This window comes from Caretta caretta, chromosome 3 (genome assembly GCF_965140235.1).
Source record: "Caretta caretta isolate rCarCar2 chromosome 3, rCarCar1.hap1, whole genome shotgun sequence".
Classification (NCBI taxonomy): domain Eukaryota; kingdom Metazoa; phylum Chordata; order Testudines; family Cheloniidae; genus Caretta; species Caretta caretta.
In genome coordinates, this window is record NC_134208.1 from 151,712,535 (window position 1) to 151,732,291 (window position 19,757).

The 19,757-nt window shown below is 42.5% G+C and overlaps 1 protein-coding gene across 1 annotated transcript in view; it reads left to right on the forward strand.

Annotated features, from left to right (window-relative positions):
- The window catches only part of DNAH8 (dynein axonemal heavy chain 8), a 598,059-nt gene that overhangs the window by 118,514 nt on the left and 459,788 nt on the right, over window positions 1–19,757 (forward strand). Inside the window, exons 13-17 of the mRNA XM_048843472.2 lie at window positions 524–721; window positions 12,131–12,207; window positions 12,572–12,671; window positions 17,207–17,326; window positions 19,055–19,190. Coding sequence (XP_048699429.2) covers window positions 524–721; window positions 12,131–12,207; window positions 12,572–12,671; window positions 17,207–17,326; window positions 19,055–19,190 — 631 coding nt within the window. The remainder of the gene's footprint in view (window positions 1–523; window positions 722–12,130; window positions 12,208–12,571; window positions 12,672–17,206; window positions 17,327–19,054; window positions 19,191–19,757) is intronic.

Sequence of the window (19,757 nt, forward strand, 5' to 3'; positions counted from 1 at the left end):
CAGGACAGCAGAGATCAAAACAGTGAGCAGAGCCCTCAGGCATTGTGTTTTTCCTTGGTAATCATACAGTGCATATACTAGTTCTTGTGGTCTGTCTGTTGCGCTTGGAAATTCCTGTTTGTATATCTTAAACATTGATGCTTCAGCTTTTGAGCCATTCCCCACCCTATCACTCAGATATTAAATGTAATTTAATGTAAAAGTTAACTACAGATAAACCTTCCTCAAGATTTTCTTCCTCCAAGAAAAACAGAGCAAAAATATTGAAACGATTTAGATTAGGTTGAGTGATGGTGAGGGTTGGGGTAAGAAGTTGAGGGAGCAGTGTTTTGTTGTGAGTATTTAGATGAGGAATTCTGAGTGAAATAACCAATCAGAGCAGACTGGCCATTGATCTCAGTCTAGTCTGTTTAGCCCAGGATGTAATTATTCCTTTGTCAACAAGAAGCACCACAAGCAAACTAAATGAATTGAAATAAATTCATAATTTGATCTGAGTGTGAAAAATATTTTTTTATTTCAGATTACAGAGATGATTACTATAGTACAAACATTTTCTGCACTTAGTATGTCTACAATTGAAGGGATAGATATTATGGCAATAAAGTTCAAAAATATCTACCAGAGCGTTCAAAAGAAACAATATGATATTCTTGACCCACGAAAAACTGAATTTGATGTAGATTTTGGAGACTTCATGACAAAAATTGAAAGTTTAGAGGTAAGTAACATTGTTATCTGTAACTTATTCAAGGCCATAATCTCATGACTTTTACATATTCAGAACCCCTTGGACTTCAGTTCTTCTTCAAGTGATTGCACATGTCTGTTCTACTTAGGTATGTGAACATTACGTGCACTTGAGTTAGAGAGCTTTCACTAATAGTACCCTGTGATTACGTGTGTTTTCAGCTGTGGGTTTAAAGGATGGAGCTGCCCTGACCTTCCCTCAGTTCCTTCTCATCTTCCATGGCTAAGAGTTGGAGGTCCCCATGGACTTTGCTTATGGTTTTTCCCGTGAGCTTTTTCACATCTTTTATTTGGTAAATGGTAGTTAGATTAGGATAGTTAGTAAGTAGTTTTGTGTCATTTTGCATTTTTGTCCCTATCTTGGTTTTTCAAGGCCTGAGTTGCTTGGTACTGGCTTTAAAAGACAAAAGTCGTCATGCTTTAAACATTGCCCCTCCAGCCAGGTGGCAATGCCAACAAACAACCCACATACTCGCTGACTGTTATGTCAGGATGAGGGACACATCAGAGAAAAATGCAGCATTAGCTGTTTTTTTTTTTTTAAAAAGAACACAAACATCCCGGGCAGCATATCTATTCATGCAGTCCCCCCATGCATCTTCTAATGCTGGCCCCTCACAAGTTCTGAGATTTGACTTTATACCAGCGAGGAGTGCTCCCACAGCTTTCTCTATTTCCCACTGTGAGAAGAGGAGGCACTCCCCTTCACCAGGACCTTCTCATAAGATGCCCCAAACTGTGACTACTTCAGATCAGTCTCTAGCTTCAAGACCCAGGAAGGGCTTCTTGAGCTACACAAAGGACCCTGGGGATTATTGTGCCTCAGATAAATCATCTCAGATGCTAACTGTACTAAGGTGAGTGTATGAGCCTTGGCTTGATGTTGCCTGTTAACATCCCAAGAGAGGCTTGACCCAGCAGTGATGTTGACTCCATTACTGATTCTGTCAGTGCAGTTTAAATCAGTATCCACTAATCTGTGCATCTCTGCTACCAACAGAAGGACCTGCAGCCCCTACTGGGGATCCGAACTCATTTTCCCAAATCTCGATCAGCTTCAGTAGCCTTCCTAAACAACATAGCGATTATGGACGTGTAGAGCAGCCACTTGGATGTCCATACACGTTCACAAAACATTCCATAATAAACAAGGGTTTAAGATTGGACACATTGCTAGGTCTTACAGTGTTATCATCGCTTACACAAGCAATGCTGAAGCTCCTTCTGTCCAACGAGAGACACTGCTCAACAGTCACCTGAAGTGGAGCACCCACAGGGACACTGTCTTCAAAGAAGAAGAGAGGGTTACTCACCCTGTGCAGTAAATGAGGTTCCTTGAAATGAGTGTCCCTGTAGGTGCTCCACTACCTCCCTACCTCCCCTCTACTTTGGAGTTCAATTTCTGGACTCTACAGTAGAGAAGGAACTGGGGAGGGGGGTCTGGACACATACGCAAGGTAGGTGCCGACAACAGCACAAGATGGGGACAGCACATGCACGACCCAAATGAGCACTGCTGCTGAAATTCTTCAATCAAAGACGCAGGGATGCACATTCACCTGAAGTGGAGCACCCACTGTCTTCACCCATCTTGAAGAATCTCAGTTACTGCACAGGGTGAGGAACTTTCTCTTCCTCATCAAATAAGATCTGGTCACCAGAGACCTCAGGCCCTGAGAGGATTGCTAGTGAGGCTCTGAGCACTTTGGGTACTGTGAAGCACGTTTAGACTTCAACTAAGTCCCATACCTCAGTGGTAAAGGGCTTAGTATGAAAGGCTGCTATGACCAAGAGAACGGATTCAGTGGAATCTTTTACCCAGTTGGTACCAACATCAGCACCTCACACAATGGCTTCTGTAACATCATCAGTGCTTTTAGCAAGTTCTTTTGTGCTCCTGGGTACTGCAGGAATTCCAGTACCTGAAAGACCTCAGGATACCAAATGAGCTTGAATCTCCAGTCCTTGTGACCTGAGTACTCCTCTCAGGATTGAGGTCAAGAGGGTCGTTGACGGCTCATGTTTTTGTGAGACCTACCTCTTCTCCATCTTCTACTATCCATGAGGAGGGGTTATTACCTCTGATTCAATATGTGGAGGAGCATTTCGACTCAGTGTCTGAACTTCCTGTTCAAGACTCTCCAATTTATTCCAGGAGATGTTGTTGTTCCCTAATGTGGCTGCAACAAAGACAGGACACCAGACCCCTGTCTGCTAATACTTGGTATGACCAACATTGGATATCTTCCCACATGCCTTACTGGGATTTATGGGCAATGTACTGCCAGTAATTATGAGAGACCTCAACTCAATCCTATAGGGAACACAGAAGACTTCATTCCCCAGTACTATTTATCCCTTCACTCCACTTTAAGAGTCCAAGAAGACCTTTGAGGAGAAAGAGGCAAGGGTGGACAAGGAGGTTACCCGCCTTACAAACATCTCTTTGTCGTCACCTGATGAGGCAGTAAAACCACCTCTGCCGTTGACTTTTAAACATTTACAGGATCTGATGCAGTGGGTCGCTGACCCATGAAAGAATGAATGACCCATTCCCCTGAAGGAAATCTGGGTTTTCCATCGCAAGCTCCTGGACATAGTGCACAGCTCTTCCTCAGCACTGGTTGCACTGCAAATTACTGAATCCCTCCTTGAGCTAGCTTAGTCCATCTGGTAAACCCCACCTATGTCCTCCACATACGTGCAAGCAAGCTGATAAAAAATCCTGGCCTTGATTCTCTCACCCAGCACCAAATTATTTTGTTGTCGCCCCAGTCAATGAAAGGGGCAGGCAACATACCCAAAAAGCCATCCCTTATAAGGATCAGAAACCTCTAGACGTTTTTGGTTGTAAGAGCTACTCGTTGGCAACATTACAGTTGAGGAAAGGTAATCACCAGGTGCTGATGTCAAAATATGACTACCTGAACTATGAGAAGTTTAATGCATTTATTGACCATTTGCTACAGGAACATCCAGAACAGTTCTGTGTCATAATAAAGGAGGGTCAGCTCTTGGAAAAAGCTTCACTGCAGCCTTCACATGATACTGCAACCAGGTCTGTTTACAACAGAGTAGGGAGGAGATGAGCTTCCTTCTTTCCATTGTCTGGTATCCCTGTAAAATTTACTATTCGATGGCCAGAAGCTTTTTGCAGATTCCACAAACGACTCGCTTAATACCCTAAAGGGCTCCATGGCAACACTTAAATCTTTATGGATATACACCCCTGCAAATAATAAGTTTAGCAGGTCTCATTGGGCACAAAGATCCTACCCTACTCACTCTTCCACCTTCCGCAGGCCACTGGAACCACCAGCTAAGAGGCTGAAATTTTCAAAGAAAAAGCTGTCAACTACCTAGATTGTCATTCCAGCCTTTAACATTGTCCAAGCACCAGTTCTGATGATTCAGACCACCCAATGATCAGGTTTTCTCTGCTGCAATGCACAACCCCCCCTTCCTCAATGTGAGCACTAACACTCTCTCTTTCATCAAGTATGGGAGGCTATAATATCAGACAGATGGACGTTGGAGGCCATTAGTTTGGGTTGTATTGTCCAGTTTACCTCCATCCTGCCCTTCCAACCCCCTTCTCTGTCCCGCCTTGGGGATCCCTCTCAGATTCATTTGCTGACACAGGAGATTTCATCACTCCTAAGTCTAAGAGGCGTAACACCAGTCCCACTTCAACACAGGGGAAAAGGATTCTATTCAAGATGCTTTCTGATACTCAAGAAAAACAGGGATTGGAAGCTGATATTGGATTTCAGACAATCGAAGAAGCATGTCAGACATCTAAATTTCAGGGTAGTGTCCCTAGCAGCTATAATTCCCTCCCTGAATCCAGAGACTGGTTTGCGATCCTCAATATCAAAAGTGCGTATATCCACATAAAGAACAAGCAGTCCTTGTGGCACTTAGAGACTAACAAATTTATTTGGGCATAAGCTTTTGTGGGCTAAAACCCACTTCATCAGATGCATGGAGTGAAAAATACAGAAAGCAGTAAAAATATTACAGCACATGGAAAGATGGGAGTTGCCTTACCGAGTGGGGGGTCAGTGCTAACGAGGCTAATTCAAATAAGATGGAAGTGGCCTATTCTCAACAATTGACAAGAATGGGTGAATATCAAATGAGGAAAATTACTTTTTTGTAGTGCTAACAAGGCCAATGCAATCAAGGTGGACGTCACCCATTTCCAACAGTTGTGAGTATCAGCAGAAGGGGAAAATTACTTTTTGGAGTGACCCATCCACTCCCAGTCTTTATTCAGGCCTAATTTGATGGTGTTTGCAAATTAATTCCAGTTCTGCAGTTTCTCATTGGAGTCCGCTTCGTTGAAGAATTGCCACTTTTAAGTTTGAGTGTCCAGGGAGATTAAAGTGTTCTCCTACTGGTTTTTGAATGTTATGATTCTTGATGTCTGATTTGTGTCTATTTATTCTTTTACTTAGAGGCAGTCCGGTTTGACCAATGTACATGGCAGAGGGGCATTGCTGGCACATGATGGCATATATCACATTGGTAGAGGTGCAGATGAACGAGCCCCAATGCTGTGGCTGATGTGGATGTACAGACTCCAAATAAATTTGTTAGTCTCTAAGGTGCCACAAGGACTCCTTGTTGTTTTTGCTGATACAGACTAACACGGCTACCACTCTGAAACCTATATCCACATAGCAATTCATCCTTCTCACAAAAGATTTCTTTGTTTCACATTCAATCACAATCATTACCACTATCAGGTCCTACCCTTCAGCCTGTCTTCAGTCCCAAAGGTGTTCTCAAAAATTATGGTGGTCGTAGCTCCTACCTCCGTTGTCTAGGAATAACTATCTTTCCCTACCTTGATGACTCACTCCCCAGGGGCTGGTTATATCAGGAGATAGTTCAACCAACAACTTCTCTATGTCAAAGTCTAGGCCTGCAGGTAAATCTCGAGAATTTGATTTTACCCCCTACACAGTAAATTCTGTTTATAGAAGCATTTCTGATATTGATAATAGGTAGAGCTTACCTCTTTCTGGCTCTAAAGGACTTTATGCAAAGAGTACAGCTCCGTCCTCAAGTTCCAGTTAAGAACATGTCTGTAACTGCTGGGATGCATGGCACTTCCGTTTTTCTGGCATAAAATGGCAGGTTGCACCTTCAAAGTTTCCAGGGGTGGCTTAGGACAGTTTATGTAACTAACAAACACAATCTGCACAAATGGGTATCTGTATGAGTAATGAGTAAAGCAGTCGCCTGAGTAATGCAGTCACCTGGTGAAGTAATCTGTCCAAGGTTTGTGGAGGATTCCAGTTCAACCAGAATCCCCCTTTGGTCATGTTAACATCAGACACTTCCCACTTGGGCTGGGGAGCAGGTTTTTTAGATCCTCATACAGTCGAGGGCAAATGGTCACAACAGGAACATCAATCTATTGGAGTTAAGAGTGATCAGAATACTTGGCTTCATTTTCTTTCCCTACTCAAAAACAAGGCCATCAAGATCCTGACAGACAACATAGTTTGCATATATTATATCAATTGTCAGGGCAGAGCACATCCCCCCTCACTCTGCACCAAAGCAGATGAATCTTTAGAACTGGGAATTGGTGCAAAGCCAATCAGATAGTCATCTCAACTGCTTACCTCTTGGGTATACAAAACACCCTGGCAAACAACCTCAGCAGACACTTCCCTCTAAATTACAAGTGTGAGTTGGACTCCTGAGTCTTCAATAACCTACTCCTAGCTTGGGGATTTCCAGAGGTCAACCTTTTGCCATGGCATAAAGTGGAGGAAATTCTGTTCCAGAGGGGGACTCGATCCCCAGGTTCTGGGAGATGCTTTCTTCATTGCATTGACAAAAGGTCTTTTTTATGCATATCCTCCAACTCCATTGCTCTTAAAGGTTCATATCAAGATCGGACAGGACCAAGCCAAGGTAATTTTGATTGCAGCAACACAGCCAAGACAAGTTTGGTTTCGTCACCACATCAGACTCACCTTTTGCCCTTCATGGTGGCTCCCAATCAAGCCTTGACTGTTGTCTCAGGAGGCAGGTCAGATGCTTCACCCCAGTCTGAACATTCTGCAAGATAAGCATGGTTTCGCAAAGGTTCTTGGGACTAGAAGCTGCCGGTTCAATGGAAGTACAAATTGTAGATTCCTTTTAGCTGTGGAAAAGTACAAGACATATTTACTTTCAGAAATGGAGAAGATAATCGTTGGTGTAACCAGTGCCATATTTTCTCCTATCCAGTTGTCTCTTTCCACAGTCTTGGATTACTTGTTGGAACTGAAAATTTCAGGCCTTTCTATGAGTTCCATCACGGTTCATTTAGCAGTATAGTTTGTAAAGAGACCACAACTAAAACTCCTAAGTCGGGTGGTTTCTGATTTCCACCTTAATAGACTTCTGCCGAACTGTTTTCCTAAATCACACATAGAATCATAGACGATTAGAGTTGGAAGAGACCTCAGGAGGTCATCTAGTCCAAACCCCTGATCAAAGCAGGACTATCCCCAACTAAATCATCCCAGCCAGGGCTTTTTTCAGGCCAGGCCTTAAAAACCTTTAAGGATGGAAATTCCACCACCTCCCTAGGTAACCCATTCCAGTGCTTCACCACCCTCCTAGTGAAATAGTGTTTCTTAATAACCAGCCTAGACCTCTCCCACTGTAACTTGAAACCATTGCTCCTTGTTCTGTCATCTGCTACCACTGAGAACAGCCTAGCTGCATCCCCTTTGGAACCCCCCTTAAGTTAGTTGAAGGCTGCTATCAAATCCCCCCCCCCACTCCTTTTTCCCCACAGACTAAATAAGCCAAGTTCCCTCAGCCTCTCCTCATAAGTCATGTGCCCCAGCCCCCTAATCATTTTTGTTGCCCTCTGCTGGACTCTCTACAATTTGTCCACATCCCTTCTGTAGTGTGGTGCCCAAAACTGGACACAATACTCCAGATGTAGCCTCACTAGTGCTGAATAGAGGGGAATAATCACTTCCCTTGATCTGCTGGCAATGCTCCTACTAATGCAGCCCAGTATGCCAATAGCCTTCTTGGTAACAAGGGCACACTGTTGATTCATATCCAGCTTCTCATCCACTGTAATTCCCAGGTCCTTTTCTCAAGAACTGCCACTTAGCCAGTCGGTCCTTAGTCTGTAGTGGTGCATGGGATTCTTCCATCCTAAGTGCAGGACTCTGCACTTGTCCTTGTTGAACCTCATCAGATTTCTTTTGGCCCAATCCTCCAATTTGTCTAGGTCCCTCTGTATCCTATCCCTACCCTCCAGGTTATCTACCTCTCCTCCCAGTTTAGTGTCATCTGCGAACTTGCTGAGAGTGCAATCCACACCATCCTCCAGATCATTAATGAAGATATTGAACAAAACCGGCCCCAGGACCGACCCTTGGGGCACTCCACTTGATACCGGCTGCCACTAGACATGGAGCCATTGATCACTACCCGTTGAGCCCAACAATCTAGCCAGCTTTCTATCCACTTATAGTCCATTCATCCAGCCCATACTTCTTTAACTTGTTGGCAAGAATACTGTGGGAGACGGTGTCAAAAGCTTTGCTAAAGTCAAGGAACAACATGTCTACTGCTTTCCCCTCATCCACAGAACCAGTTATCTTGTCATAGAAGGCAATTAGATTAGTCAGGCATGACTTGCCCTTGGTGAATCCATGCTGACTATTCCTGATCACTTTCCTCTCCTCTAAGTACTTCAGAATTGATTCCTTGAGGACCTGCTCCATGATTTTTCTAGGGACAGAGGTGAGGCTGACTGGCCTGTAGTTCCCAGGATCCTCCTCCTTCCCTTTTTTAAAGATGGGCACTACATTAGCCTTTTTCCAGTCACCCGGGACCTCCCCTGATTGCCATGAGTTTTCAAAGATAATGGCCAATGGCTCTGCAATCACATCCGCCAACTCCTTTTTCACTCTCGGATGCAGCGCATCCAACCCCATGGACTACTGCTAGTCCAGCTTTTCTAAATAGTCACAAACCACTTATTTCTCCACCTCCTCCCCATGCTGTGCTGCCCAGTGCAGCAGTCTGGGCGCTCACCTTGTTCGTGAAGACAGAGGCAAAAAAAGCATTGAGTACATTAGCTTTTTCCACTCTGTCACTAGGTTGCCTCCCTCATTCAGTAAGGGGCACACACTTTCCTTGACTTTCTTCCTGTTGCTAACATACCTGAAGAAACCCTTCTTGTTACTCTTAACATCTCTTGCTAGCTGCAACTCCAGGTGTGATTTGGCCTTCCTGATTTCACTCCTGCATGCCCGAGCAATATTTTTATACTCTTCCCTTGTCATTTGTCCAATCTTCCACTCTTTGTAAGCTTCTTTTTTGTGTTTAAGATCAGCAAGAATTTCACTGTTAAGCCAAGCTTTTCACCTGCCATATTTGCTATTCTTTCTACACATCGGGATGGTTGTAACCTCAATAAGGATTTTTTAAAATACAGCCAGCTCTCCTGAACTCCTTTCCCTCTCATGTTATTCTCCCAGGGGATCCTGCCCATCAGTTCCCTGAGGGAGTCAGTCTGCTTTTCTGAATTCCAGGGTCCATATTCTGCTGCTCTCCTTTCTTCCCTGTGTCAGGATCCTGAACTTGACCATCTCATGGTCACTGCCTCCCAGATTCCCATCCACTTTTGCTTCCTCTTCTAATTCTTCCCGGCTTGTGAGCAGCAGGTCCAGAAGAGCTCTGCCCCAGTTGGTTCCTCCAGCACTTGCACCAGGAAATTGTCCCCTGCACTTTCCAAAAACTTCCTGGATTGTCTGTGCACCGCTGCATTGCTGTTTCAGCAGATATCAGGGTGATTGAAGTCTCCCATAAGAACCAGGACCTGCGATCTAGTAACTTCTGTTAGTGGCCGGAAGAAAGCCTCGTCCACCTCATCCCCCTGGTCCGGTGGTCTATAGCAGACTCCCACCATGACATCACCCTTGTTGCCCACGCTTCTAAACTTAATCCAGAGACACTCAGGTTTTTCTGCAGTTTCATACTTGAGCTCTGAGCAGTCATACTGCTCCCTTACATACAGTGCAACTCCCCCACCTTTTCTGCCCTGCCTGTCCCTCCTGAACAGTTTATATCCATCCATGACAGTACTCCAGTCATGTGAGTTATCCCACCAAGTCTCTGTTATTCCAATCACATCATAATTCCTTGACTGTGCCAGGACTTCCAGTTCACCCTGCTTGTTTCCCAGGCTTCTTGCATTTGTGTATAGGCACTTGAGATAACCTGCTGTTTGTCCTGCTTTCTTAGTATGAAGCAGGAGCCCTCCCCTTTCGCGCTCTCCTGCTCGTGCTTCCTCCTGGTATCCCACATCCCCACTTACCTCAGGGCTTTGGTCTCCTTCCCCTGGCAAACCTAGTTTAAAGCCCTCCTCACTAGGTTAGCCAACCTGCTTGCGAAGATGCTCTTCCCTCTCTTTGTTAGGTGGAGCCCGTCTCTGCCTAGCACTCCTTGGAACACCATCCCATGGTCAAAGAATCCAAAGCCTTCTCTCCGACACCACCTGCGTAGCCATTCGTTGACTTCCACAATTCGACGGTCTCTACCCAGGCCTTTTCCTTCTATGGGGAGGATTGACGAGAACACCACTTGTGCCTCAAAATCCTTTATCCTTCTTCCCAGAGCCACATAGTCTGCAGTGATCTGCTCAAGGTCATTCTTTGCAGGATCATTGGTGCCCACGTGGAGAAGCAGGAAGGGGTAGCGATCTGAGGGCTTGATGAGTCTCGGCAGTCTCTCTGTCACATGCCCATAGCTGGCCTTTTTGGTGGCAAGAAAGGAGCAACTAACATCCCCAAGACACATTTACATTAGGACTAACCAGCCAGGGGTTGATGGTCCATTAAGGAAAATCTACTCTCCCACTGGATCCCTTCTGAAGCACATAGACAATGGAGGTCCAGTGTCTCCGCAGGGCACATAGCACATACGACCTCTGACTCCATGTTTGAGACAGTATCTTTCCATGCGCATGGATTGGGGGGTATAAATTGGAGTCTGTAACATTAGCCAGGACCTCCCCCCTCCCACATCTATTCTGAAGGCAACAAAACCGCTGGGAAGAAAATGACTTTGAACTGTGGAGTTTGGTCCCAGACTGAGCAGGGAATTCAGCCTGTGTATTAATAACTGTGAATTGCTTAGAACGCAGAAAAACTGCTTGATTCAAATCTTGCTTAGTCTGATATAGCAATCTAAATTCTAAACTTTTTTTATTTTTTATTTCTCATGTAACCATCTCTGTCCTTATGCCTAGCACTCATAATCACTTAAAATCTATCTTTCTGTTGTTAATAAGCTTATTTTAATGTTTTATCCTTACCATTGAGTTTATTTAAAGTGCTTGGGGAATCTGCTCAGATTACGAAGGCTGGTCATGTTCACTATCTTTTGATGAAGGGGTGAAGTAATTAATGAGCTTGCATTGTTCAAGAGAAAGTCTTGAGCTGCGTAAAATGTTATATTTCTGGGGTACAAGGCTTGGGGGTTGGGAGATTTGCCGGTGTCTCTCTCTGTATAGTTCATGAGTGGCTTAGAGTGCATTCATGCAATTTAGGTGGGTATATCCCTGCATGTTGTTGGCTGAGTGATCACAGCACTTGGAGAGGTTTATTGCTTATCACAGCAAGTGGTGTTGCTCTGCCCCTCCTTAGGAGGGTTTAATGGCTTTAGAATTCTAGCTAGGAGAATTACCTTCATTGATAGGGTGCCATCTCTTTAAGATCAGGACAGGTTGGATACCCTCCCCAGGATATATAATAAAGTTTACCAGAGTTTTGGTGTATGTAAGACTGATAGGTACTGCAGTAATGGGCTTAATAAGGGAACTCAGTTTGGATGTAAGGGTTATGTCTCATTTTGCTGTTATTGCTAATAAACTTGGCTTTGTAGCCCTTGAGTCTTAGCAGTCTTCAGGATCTGGGGTCCAGAAGACCCTATGTTGCACTTCCAGTCACACGTTAGGAGCATGGATACAGGAGTTGAGAACTATTTTATTAATAACTCACCTTTGGAGTATCTGTTGTTACAATTTCTGCTATCAATAAATACTCAGAGAAAATATTAAGAGAAAATTATTTATATGTTGAACGTGCAAATATATATGATTTGAAACTACATAGAAACAGCAATGATTTCTTGTCATGATCTTCCTTGTTTTCTCTTTCTAGATTGTCATAGTGGTCTTTCTGTGCTTTTTTATTACATTAAGAAGGTACATTTATTGTAAAATACTCTTATTAAACATGTAGGAAAGCCATAGTAAATTAATACAGAAATATGTAAATTATTAGTCATTAGTCACATCCATAAAATGTAATATAGCTGGAAATATTCATATTTGTCTTAGGTGCAGATACAGACATTTATGAATACTTGTTTTGGAAGAATTTTGTCTTCACAGCATTCAGTTCAGCTACTTCAAAGGTAATGGCAATTATGCTTACAAAATATTTTTAAGTAGTAATGTTAATTTAAAAATGAATGACCTAGTCTACTACAATGCATTTGTGTCTTTATGGACTGTGCAAACTTTTAAAGCCCATGGATGAACACTGGTTTTCTAGCATATTTTAACCATTCCTCTGTTTCTTAGTTTAATGGTAATCTCAGACAGGTTTGGCTAGGACTTATCCTTTGGGCAATTTTTTTTGGTCACACTCTAGTTTTTGCACATTGCTCATATAACTTTATATATCCCAGAGTTTCAGCCTATATTATTAGATCTGCAGAAACACAGTAAATTAAAGTGTTTTTCCTTTAAATAATATTTGATTATAATCTAATATAGGTTTCAGAAGCTGAATATGCCATGTCTTAAGCAGGAAATAGCACATACTGTTGGTCTTATTCTCCAGCATTATGTAGCAGAACTTGAAGCTACTAAAAAGGTAATTCTTTTTTGTGTAATTAGATATTTGAAATAGTGTGTAAGTATAAAATCTCCAATATTTAAATATATTCTAATCTAAAGAGTTCCTAGTTTATTTTTTAGCCATTTTATTAGTCTTGATTTATTATACTTCTTCCTGCATCCTACCGAAGAGAACATCCTGTCTAAATGTGGGCACACTTTTCCTTTCTAGGCACATCTAGGGGAATGCTCCCTCATGAAAATTTTGCAATTTAAAACAAACCAAAACATTATACTATTATTACTTAGGTTGGCAAAATGAAAATATATAATCATTTAGCAATAAACATACCTTGATTTTACACATCAGCTATTAAAACACAAGATCACGTTAGATGTCAAACATATTTTGCCTAGGTATAACGTGATGTTTATAAATCGAATGATCATTTACACAAGGCTGCTTTATACTGTTCTGTAAAGAGCCCTGTGTCACTTTATAGATTAACAGACGTATTGGAGCATAGGCTTTCGTGGGTGAATACCCACTTCTGACAGTGTAGAAGGACTTTAATTATATTTACATCCCACTTTATATTTACATCTGGCCCCTTTACATGACTAAAGTAGTGCAAATGAGCATCGGGCTGTAGGTGTCTAATTGAGTAAACTACTATCTACTACACAGACTGGTTATAATTATTAAATTAGTGTCACTGGTTTGCAATTTGATTGTTTTAAGGCAAACTGTTTATGAATCAAAAAGAGCTTCCCAGTAGAGAATTGGGGGTAGGGAAGTCCATCCTTAGTTTGTCCAAGCCTAGAAAACATAGAATATGATCAAGTAGGGCCAGATTTTACTTATCTGTAATGTAGCCATGCAGGGATTAAGACTTCCCTCCTTCTCTGCTTTGGCACAAAAGAGAGCATGGACTGCATGCGTAGTACTACCTGCAACCAGAAATATGGGAAGTGGTGTGTACAGAGGGCACAGGAGATTTTTGTTATCAGTGCCCATTTGGTCAGTGTATGCTTTCTACTGGTACTGTTCTGTGTCTGAGTTAATGATGACTCAAGATTGTCAAATAACAGGCTCAACTGGAATTATTTAATCAAAGATTACTAATCAGAGATTAGTGCAGCACTATACAGAATACACAAAGAACAGATACATTACCACCCTTTGATGTAATAAAGAACTGGATCTGTGTCTCTTCTTCACTGCAACCGGAGAGATCCGCAGTTTCATCCCTCAACTAAATTCTAACACAAATGTCATTATATAGGGTTTTTAAACAACGAAAACCTTTTTGCCAAAATAAACATATATTCTGGTATAATTTCTATACATTCTCAATTTACCTGATTTTTTTGTGAAGGCATAATTATTTACAGCTGAGAGGACTTTAAGATAATATCTTTCAGGGGGGTTTTCCTCCCTCATAATTATTCTTCCCTGTTGATTCTCTAATAGGAAACATGTACAGTAACAAGACTATCTACAGTTCTATAGACATGGAGATGCCATGGATTATTAGATGCAGCCTAACACACAGAAGTCCTGAATAGGATTACTTTTTAGTCAAGGACCAGTGTTCTGGGCCTTAGAATTCAACATACTCTTTGTTAATATCATAAAGATTCTAGAGAATAGTGGATATATACATGAATCAAATATACAGAAAGAAAAGAACTAAAAGAGTTAATATTTACTAACAGATACTAACACTCCCGACTCTGGTACTGGTTTGGTACGTGGTACCTGGAAATGAGGGTTTATAATGAGACTGAATCCCTTTTACTCTCAGGGAGATTGCATTTTGTACCAAGGTGAGACACGATGCCTCTATCAGTACTGTTCTCTTCCCTAGTACTGTCTGCAAGTTTGGGTAAACCTTAAACTAACTCTTTCCCTACTGCTCCATTTCTAGAGTCAGGGGTATGATATTCTTTCTTTGACTCCCAGCATAGTGGAAATGCATCATCTGAATATTCTCCCAGAGATCAGCCTCCAGAAGGGGCTCAGATAAATTTGAGGCATTGTAGTATTCTAGATTTAGGCCCAGATTTTTAAAGGTATGTAAGTGTGCTGTGCTCAGAATTGCAAAGCCTATCTGATTTAGTAGCCTAAATCTCACTTTCAGAAGGGATTTAGGCATTTATGAGCCAAAATCCCATCAACAGTCAATGGGATTAAGATGCCTAAGTGCCTAAATCCCTTTTCAAAGTGAGATTAAAGATTTGTGTACATGGTGCCACAGACCAGTCCCCAACTCAACTTCTGAGGCATCAATTTGTAGGAGGAATTCCTTGGTGAAGTGTGGGTTGTAGAAAGCAAGCTCCCCACAGAGGTGATCCTTTAGGGTCTGAAAGGCCTTCTCACAGGTTTCCATCCAGAAGATCTTTCTCAGGCTGCTGTCGTTGAACAGATTGATGAGAGAGGCTGCAATAGATGAGATGATATCCCTGGCACAAACCAGCGATAGGATCCTGCCAGCCCCAAAACCTGGTTATCAGGGCTGGGGTCTGGGCAGCCTGAACTAGGGGTTAGTGTCAGGCATGGGTCCAGGGACCAGAAGTCAATTACCAGCAATCAGGTTGGGTGGAATGCCAGGAGATCAGAATCAAGGGACCAACTGGAGGGCAGGAGCTAGAAGGCAGTTACCAAGAGTCAGGCCAAGTCAGGATACTAGAAGGTCAGGATCAGAAAGCAGTAGCAGATAAACACTAGACCAGCAGTCCATGGCAGGGTGAAGCCCAGTGTACAACTTCCTGTTTCCTCTTCTGGTTTAAATTCAGAAGCATTAGAGCTCTTCTAATCAGAATGTAGGGCTGGGGCTAGTGTCCCAGTTGGGCTCCATGAATCCCAGTCCCAGCTGCTGTCTGTGAGCTGCTGGGTGGAGGATTGGAGCATGAAGATTCACAGGGCCACTGCGGCCCCGGCTTCAAGACCCCCAGGGCCTGACACTCCTACTTCCTTGAGGTGGCAACAAGGCAGGGCTTCAAGGCCTGTGCCTTGTCTATAAGAAATTGCGGAATGGCCAGATACAATGTATATACCAGGTAAGTAGTTTTGTCTATGCCTATACAGCATTTTGTGGGGTTCTCCTTGAGGGACTGGAGTACAGCAGCTACCTGCTTCACAGTGTCCTCCTAATTCTGGCTATAGAAAGCAACATCATTGAGGTAGGCCATCGACATAACTATTGTGTGGCCAGAGGACCTGGTCCGTTAGACACTGGAACATTGGTGGGGCCCCATGTAGCCAAAACAGCATGGTCTGAAACTGATGTAGGCTGTGTGTGTGGAGGGGAAGGCTGTTTTTTCTCGAGACTCTAGAGTTAGTGGAATTTGCCAGTATCCCTTTGTAAGATCTAGGGTGGTAATATATTTGGTCTCACCTGGCTTGTTGACGTGAAGTGGACCTCTTGAACCCTTGTGAGAGAGAACCCAGGAGGAGCTCTTCTTCAGGCCATTGACACCCCCAGTCCTGCCAGGTTTCCCATTACCTGGAGCCGATTCCTTCATTACAAGGGTTCCTCCATAGATGTTGCTGCATTACTCCTCGTGCTGCTGACAGAACGAGGAGTAATGGTCTCAAGTTGCAGTGGGGGAGGTTTAGATTGGATATTAGGAAAAACTTTTTCACTAAGAGGGTGGTGAAACACTGGAATGCGTTACCTAGGGAGGTGGTAGAATCTCCTTCCTTAGAGGTTTTTAAGGTCAGGCTTGACAAAGCCCTGGCTGGGATGATTTAACTGGGAATTGGTCCTGCTTCGAGCAGGGGGTTGGACTAGATGACCTTCAGGGGTCCCTTCCAACCCTGATATTCTATGATTCTATGATCTGTCCCAGCCACCTTATACCTCTCCATTAATTGGATTGCTTTGGCTACTGTCTTGGGCCAGTGCCGTAAGTCTCAGTCCTTTTTCCGCCGGCTGGGTGTAACTGAGTAAATTGTTCAAGCAAAATCATTTCAGCCAGTAGAAACCCTGTCCTTGTCTTGGGTTTTAGCCACTGCTGGCACAAGTCCTGCAGTTTCTGGGCCCCTGAGAAATATCGTTCTTCATGAAATTGCTGGTGGAATGTTTCTGGGATATCCAATGAGTCTAAAATGGATGCTTTGACTTGGGCATTGGGTCTAGTCCATGATAGGCAGCTTCTGTTGTCCTGGTCAAGTGTGGGGCCAGTAAGTCTGCCTATTGTTACAGTGGCCAGTGTGCTGCTCTTGCCACCCATTCAAAAGTTTCAAGAAAGGCCTCTGGATCATCTTCAGGCCCCATCTTCATGAGTTTGACCAGCACCAGGGGTCCCACTGGGTATAACTCCAGCGAACCCATGGAGGAAGGCCCCCAGCCATTTCTCTTAACAATTTGGGCATTTAATTCCATGCAGAAGCTATATCTGTTCCAAATATATTATTATTTTAGTGAAGAAAGCATTGCTGGAAGCTCCATCATCTCCCTACATTTTGGTTAGGGAAGAGATATTAATCTGAAATATTAGAGAAAACCATTTTAATTTTTCAACAATTTTATAGCCTTGCATTTACTAATAGTGAATTTATTTTAGCTTTACCAGGCTCAAAAAGATGACCCTCCTCTTGCCCGAAACATGCCCCCTGTAGCAGGAAAGATACTGTGGGTGAGGCAGCTTTTCCGGCGGATAAGTGAACCAATCAACTTTTTTTATGTAAGTTGATCATTACTGATGTGAGGAAAAATTATAGATTTCATAAACAATCCATACTTGGTTTACTTGTGATCCAGTGACAAGACCACCTCTGACTCTGAACTTGTCACTTCTCATGTGTGAAGCAACATCAGTATTTGGATGTAAAATTGCTAGGAAAACACTGGTTCCACAAGAAGCACTTCTGGGGATTCAGGAAGTGGTAGTATTTGACTCGTATTAAACAAGTGCTCCAGCATCGTGGTAGCAGGCATTGAATTATTGGAAATGCAGTCATAAGAACGGAAGAATCGCCATACTGGGACAGACCAATGGTCCACCTAGCCTAATATCCTGTCTTCTGACAGTTGCTGGTACCAGATGCTTCACAGGGAATGAGCAGAGCAGGGCAATTGAGTGATCCATCTCCTGTCATCCAGCCCCAGCTTCTGGCAGTCAGAGGCAAAGGGACAGCCAGAGCACTGGGTTACACCCCTGACCATCTTGGCTAATAGCCATTGATGGACCTATCCTTCAGGAACTTGTCTAATTCTTTATTGAACCCAGTTATACTTTTGGTCTTCACAACATCCCCTAGCAACGAGTTCCACAGGTTGACCATGCATTGTGTGAAGAAGTACTTGCTGTCTATTAACTTCATTGGGTGACCCTCCATGTAGCCAGTGGTTCTTGTGTTATGTGAATAACTCTTCCTCATTCACTTTCTCCACACCACTTATGATTTTATAGACCTCTAATATTCCCTCTTAGTTGTCTCTTTTCCAAGTGTGCAGTCACAGTCTTTTTTATGTCTTCTCATATGGAAGCTGTTCCATATCCCCAATTTTTTTTTTTTTTTTGCTCTTCTCTGTCCTTTTCCCAATTCTAATATATTTTGTTGAGGTGCGGTGACCAGAACTGCATGTAGTATTCAAGGTGCGGGTGTACCATGGATTTATATAATGGAATTATGATACGTCGTCTTATCTATTCCTTTCATAATGGTTCCTAACATTCTGTTAACCTTTCGACTGCTGCTACACAGTGAGCAGCTGTTTTCAGAGAACCGAGTAAATGTTTTCAGGTCTTTGAATGAAGTATTATTTGAAGATATATTTCATCATTCCAATCAATAGCACCTATGAGGCAGGATGAGACCAGTCAGTAAGGAAGGACTTCTGCTCTGCCCATCATCTAGCAAGGTGCTATCCTGTTTGGTTTTCAAATAATATAATGAAAGTTCTCAATCAAATTAAAAAAAAACATAGCACCTTGATATTTGCTTAATAACTTTGTATGTGACATTTTTTGTAATCCAAATTATTTACAATTTGAAAAATTTAATTGCTTTTCATGTAATTATTTAAAGAAATAATAAAAGTGAAATTTGTGTGTGTTTAGCCTCAAAAATCTCCTTTATTCAGATTAATCCAAATCCTGAGTAGTGCCGAGTATCCATTTCAACAGAAGTTATAAGTTCTTTGCACAATAAAGTTGTCACTTTTTAATGTAGTCTTTTTAAAAATGCAGAGGTTTTTTTTAATTATTACTTAGGTCAATCTCCTATTGATTTCAGCAGGCCATACATTTGGATCATACTCTACTTGATAGCATGCTTTAAATATAAATTTAATTTGAGATTTAAAGCTTCAAAAATTCATAGTAAATCATTTTAAACAATTTTCATTTGACATCAAGTTAAACTGCTGTTTGATATGTTTATAATTTTAATTTGCAATGTTTCAATAGAAACATTCAGATATCTTGACAAGTCCAGAAGGTAAAGCAGTGGTTCGATTATTCAATAAAATTTCCTATGTATTGGTGGAATTTGAGGTACTTTATCACATGGCTTGGGTGAAGGAAATTTCACAGCTACAATATGGTGAGTAGTTAGGTATGTAAGACTTCTAATAAATGTGTGTAAGTTTTTCACATCAGCCTTGTTCTGCCTGTTATAATGTTTTATTGCAATTTGTTCTTATATGTTGTTAACTGCTAGATTTATAGAAAATCAACTTAAATATGTTTTTAGTATTTTAGCCTTTAAAATGTGCAAATGATAGTCTTGCTCCTGCAAGTATACATGATAGCACAGACCCCTGCCTCTGAATGACTTCAGTGGACCACTGTGTGGGTGAAGAGGTTTACAATACAGAACTACTTGCAGGGTGAGGCCAATGATTGATTTATTTGTAAAGCATAATCAGGGCTGGCCTTACCAGGAGGCGAACTGAGGCAGCCGCCTCAGGTGCCAGACTGTTGGGGGGGCAGGCACCACTAGGACCCAGAGTGTAGAAAATTATGTCTGCTGCTGGTGCATATGTATTCTCTCTGCTCTAGATGCACAGAGATGGTGGAGTGCTGTGTTGGAGGAAGGAGGGCACAAGAGACATAATAGGCAGGCAGGAGAAAAGGCGAGAGGGAATAACAGAAAGCAGCAGGCAGGGAG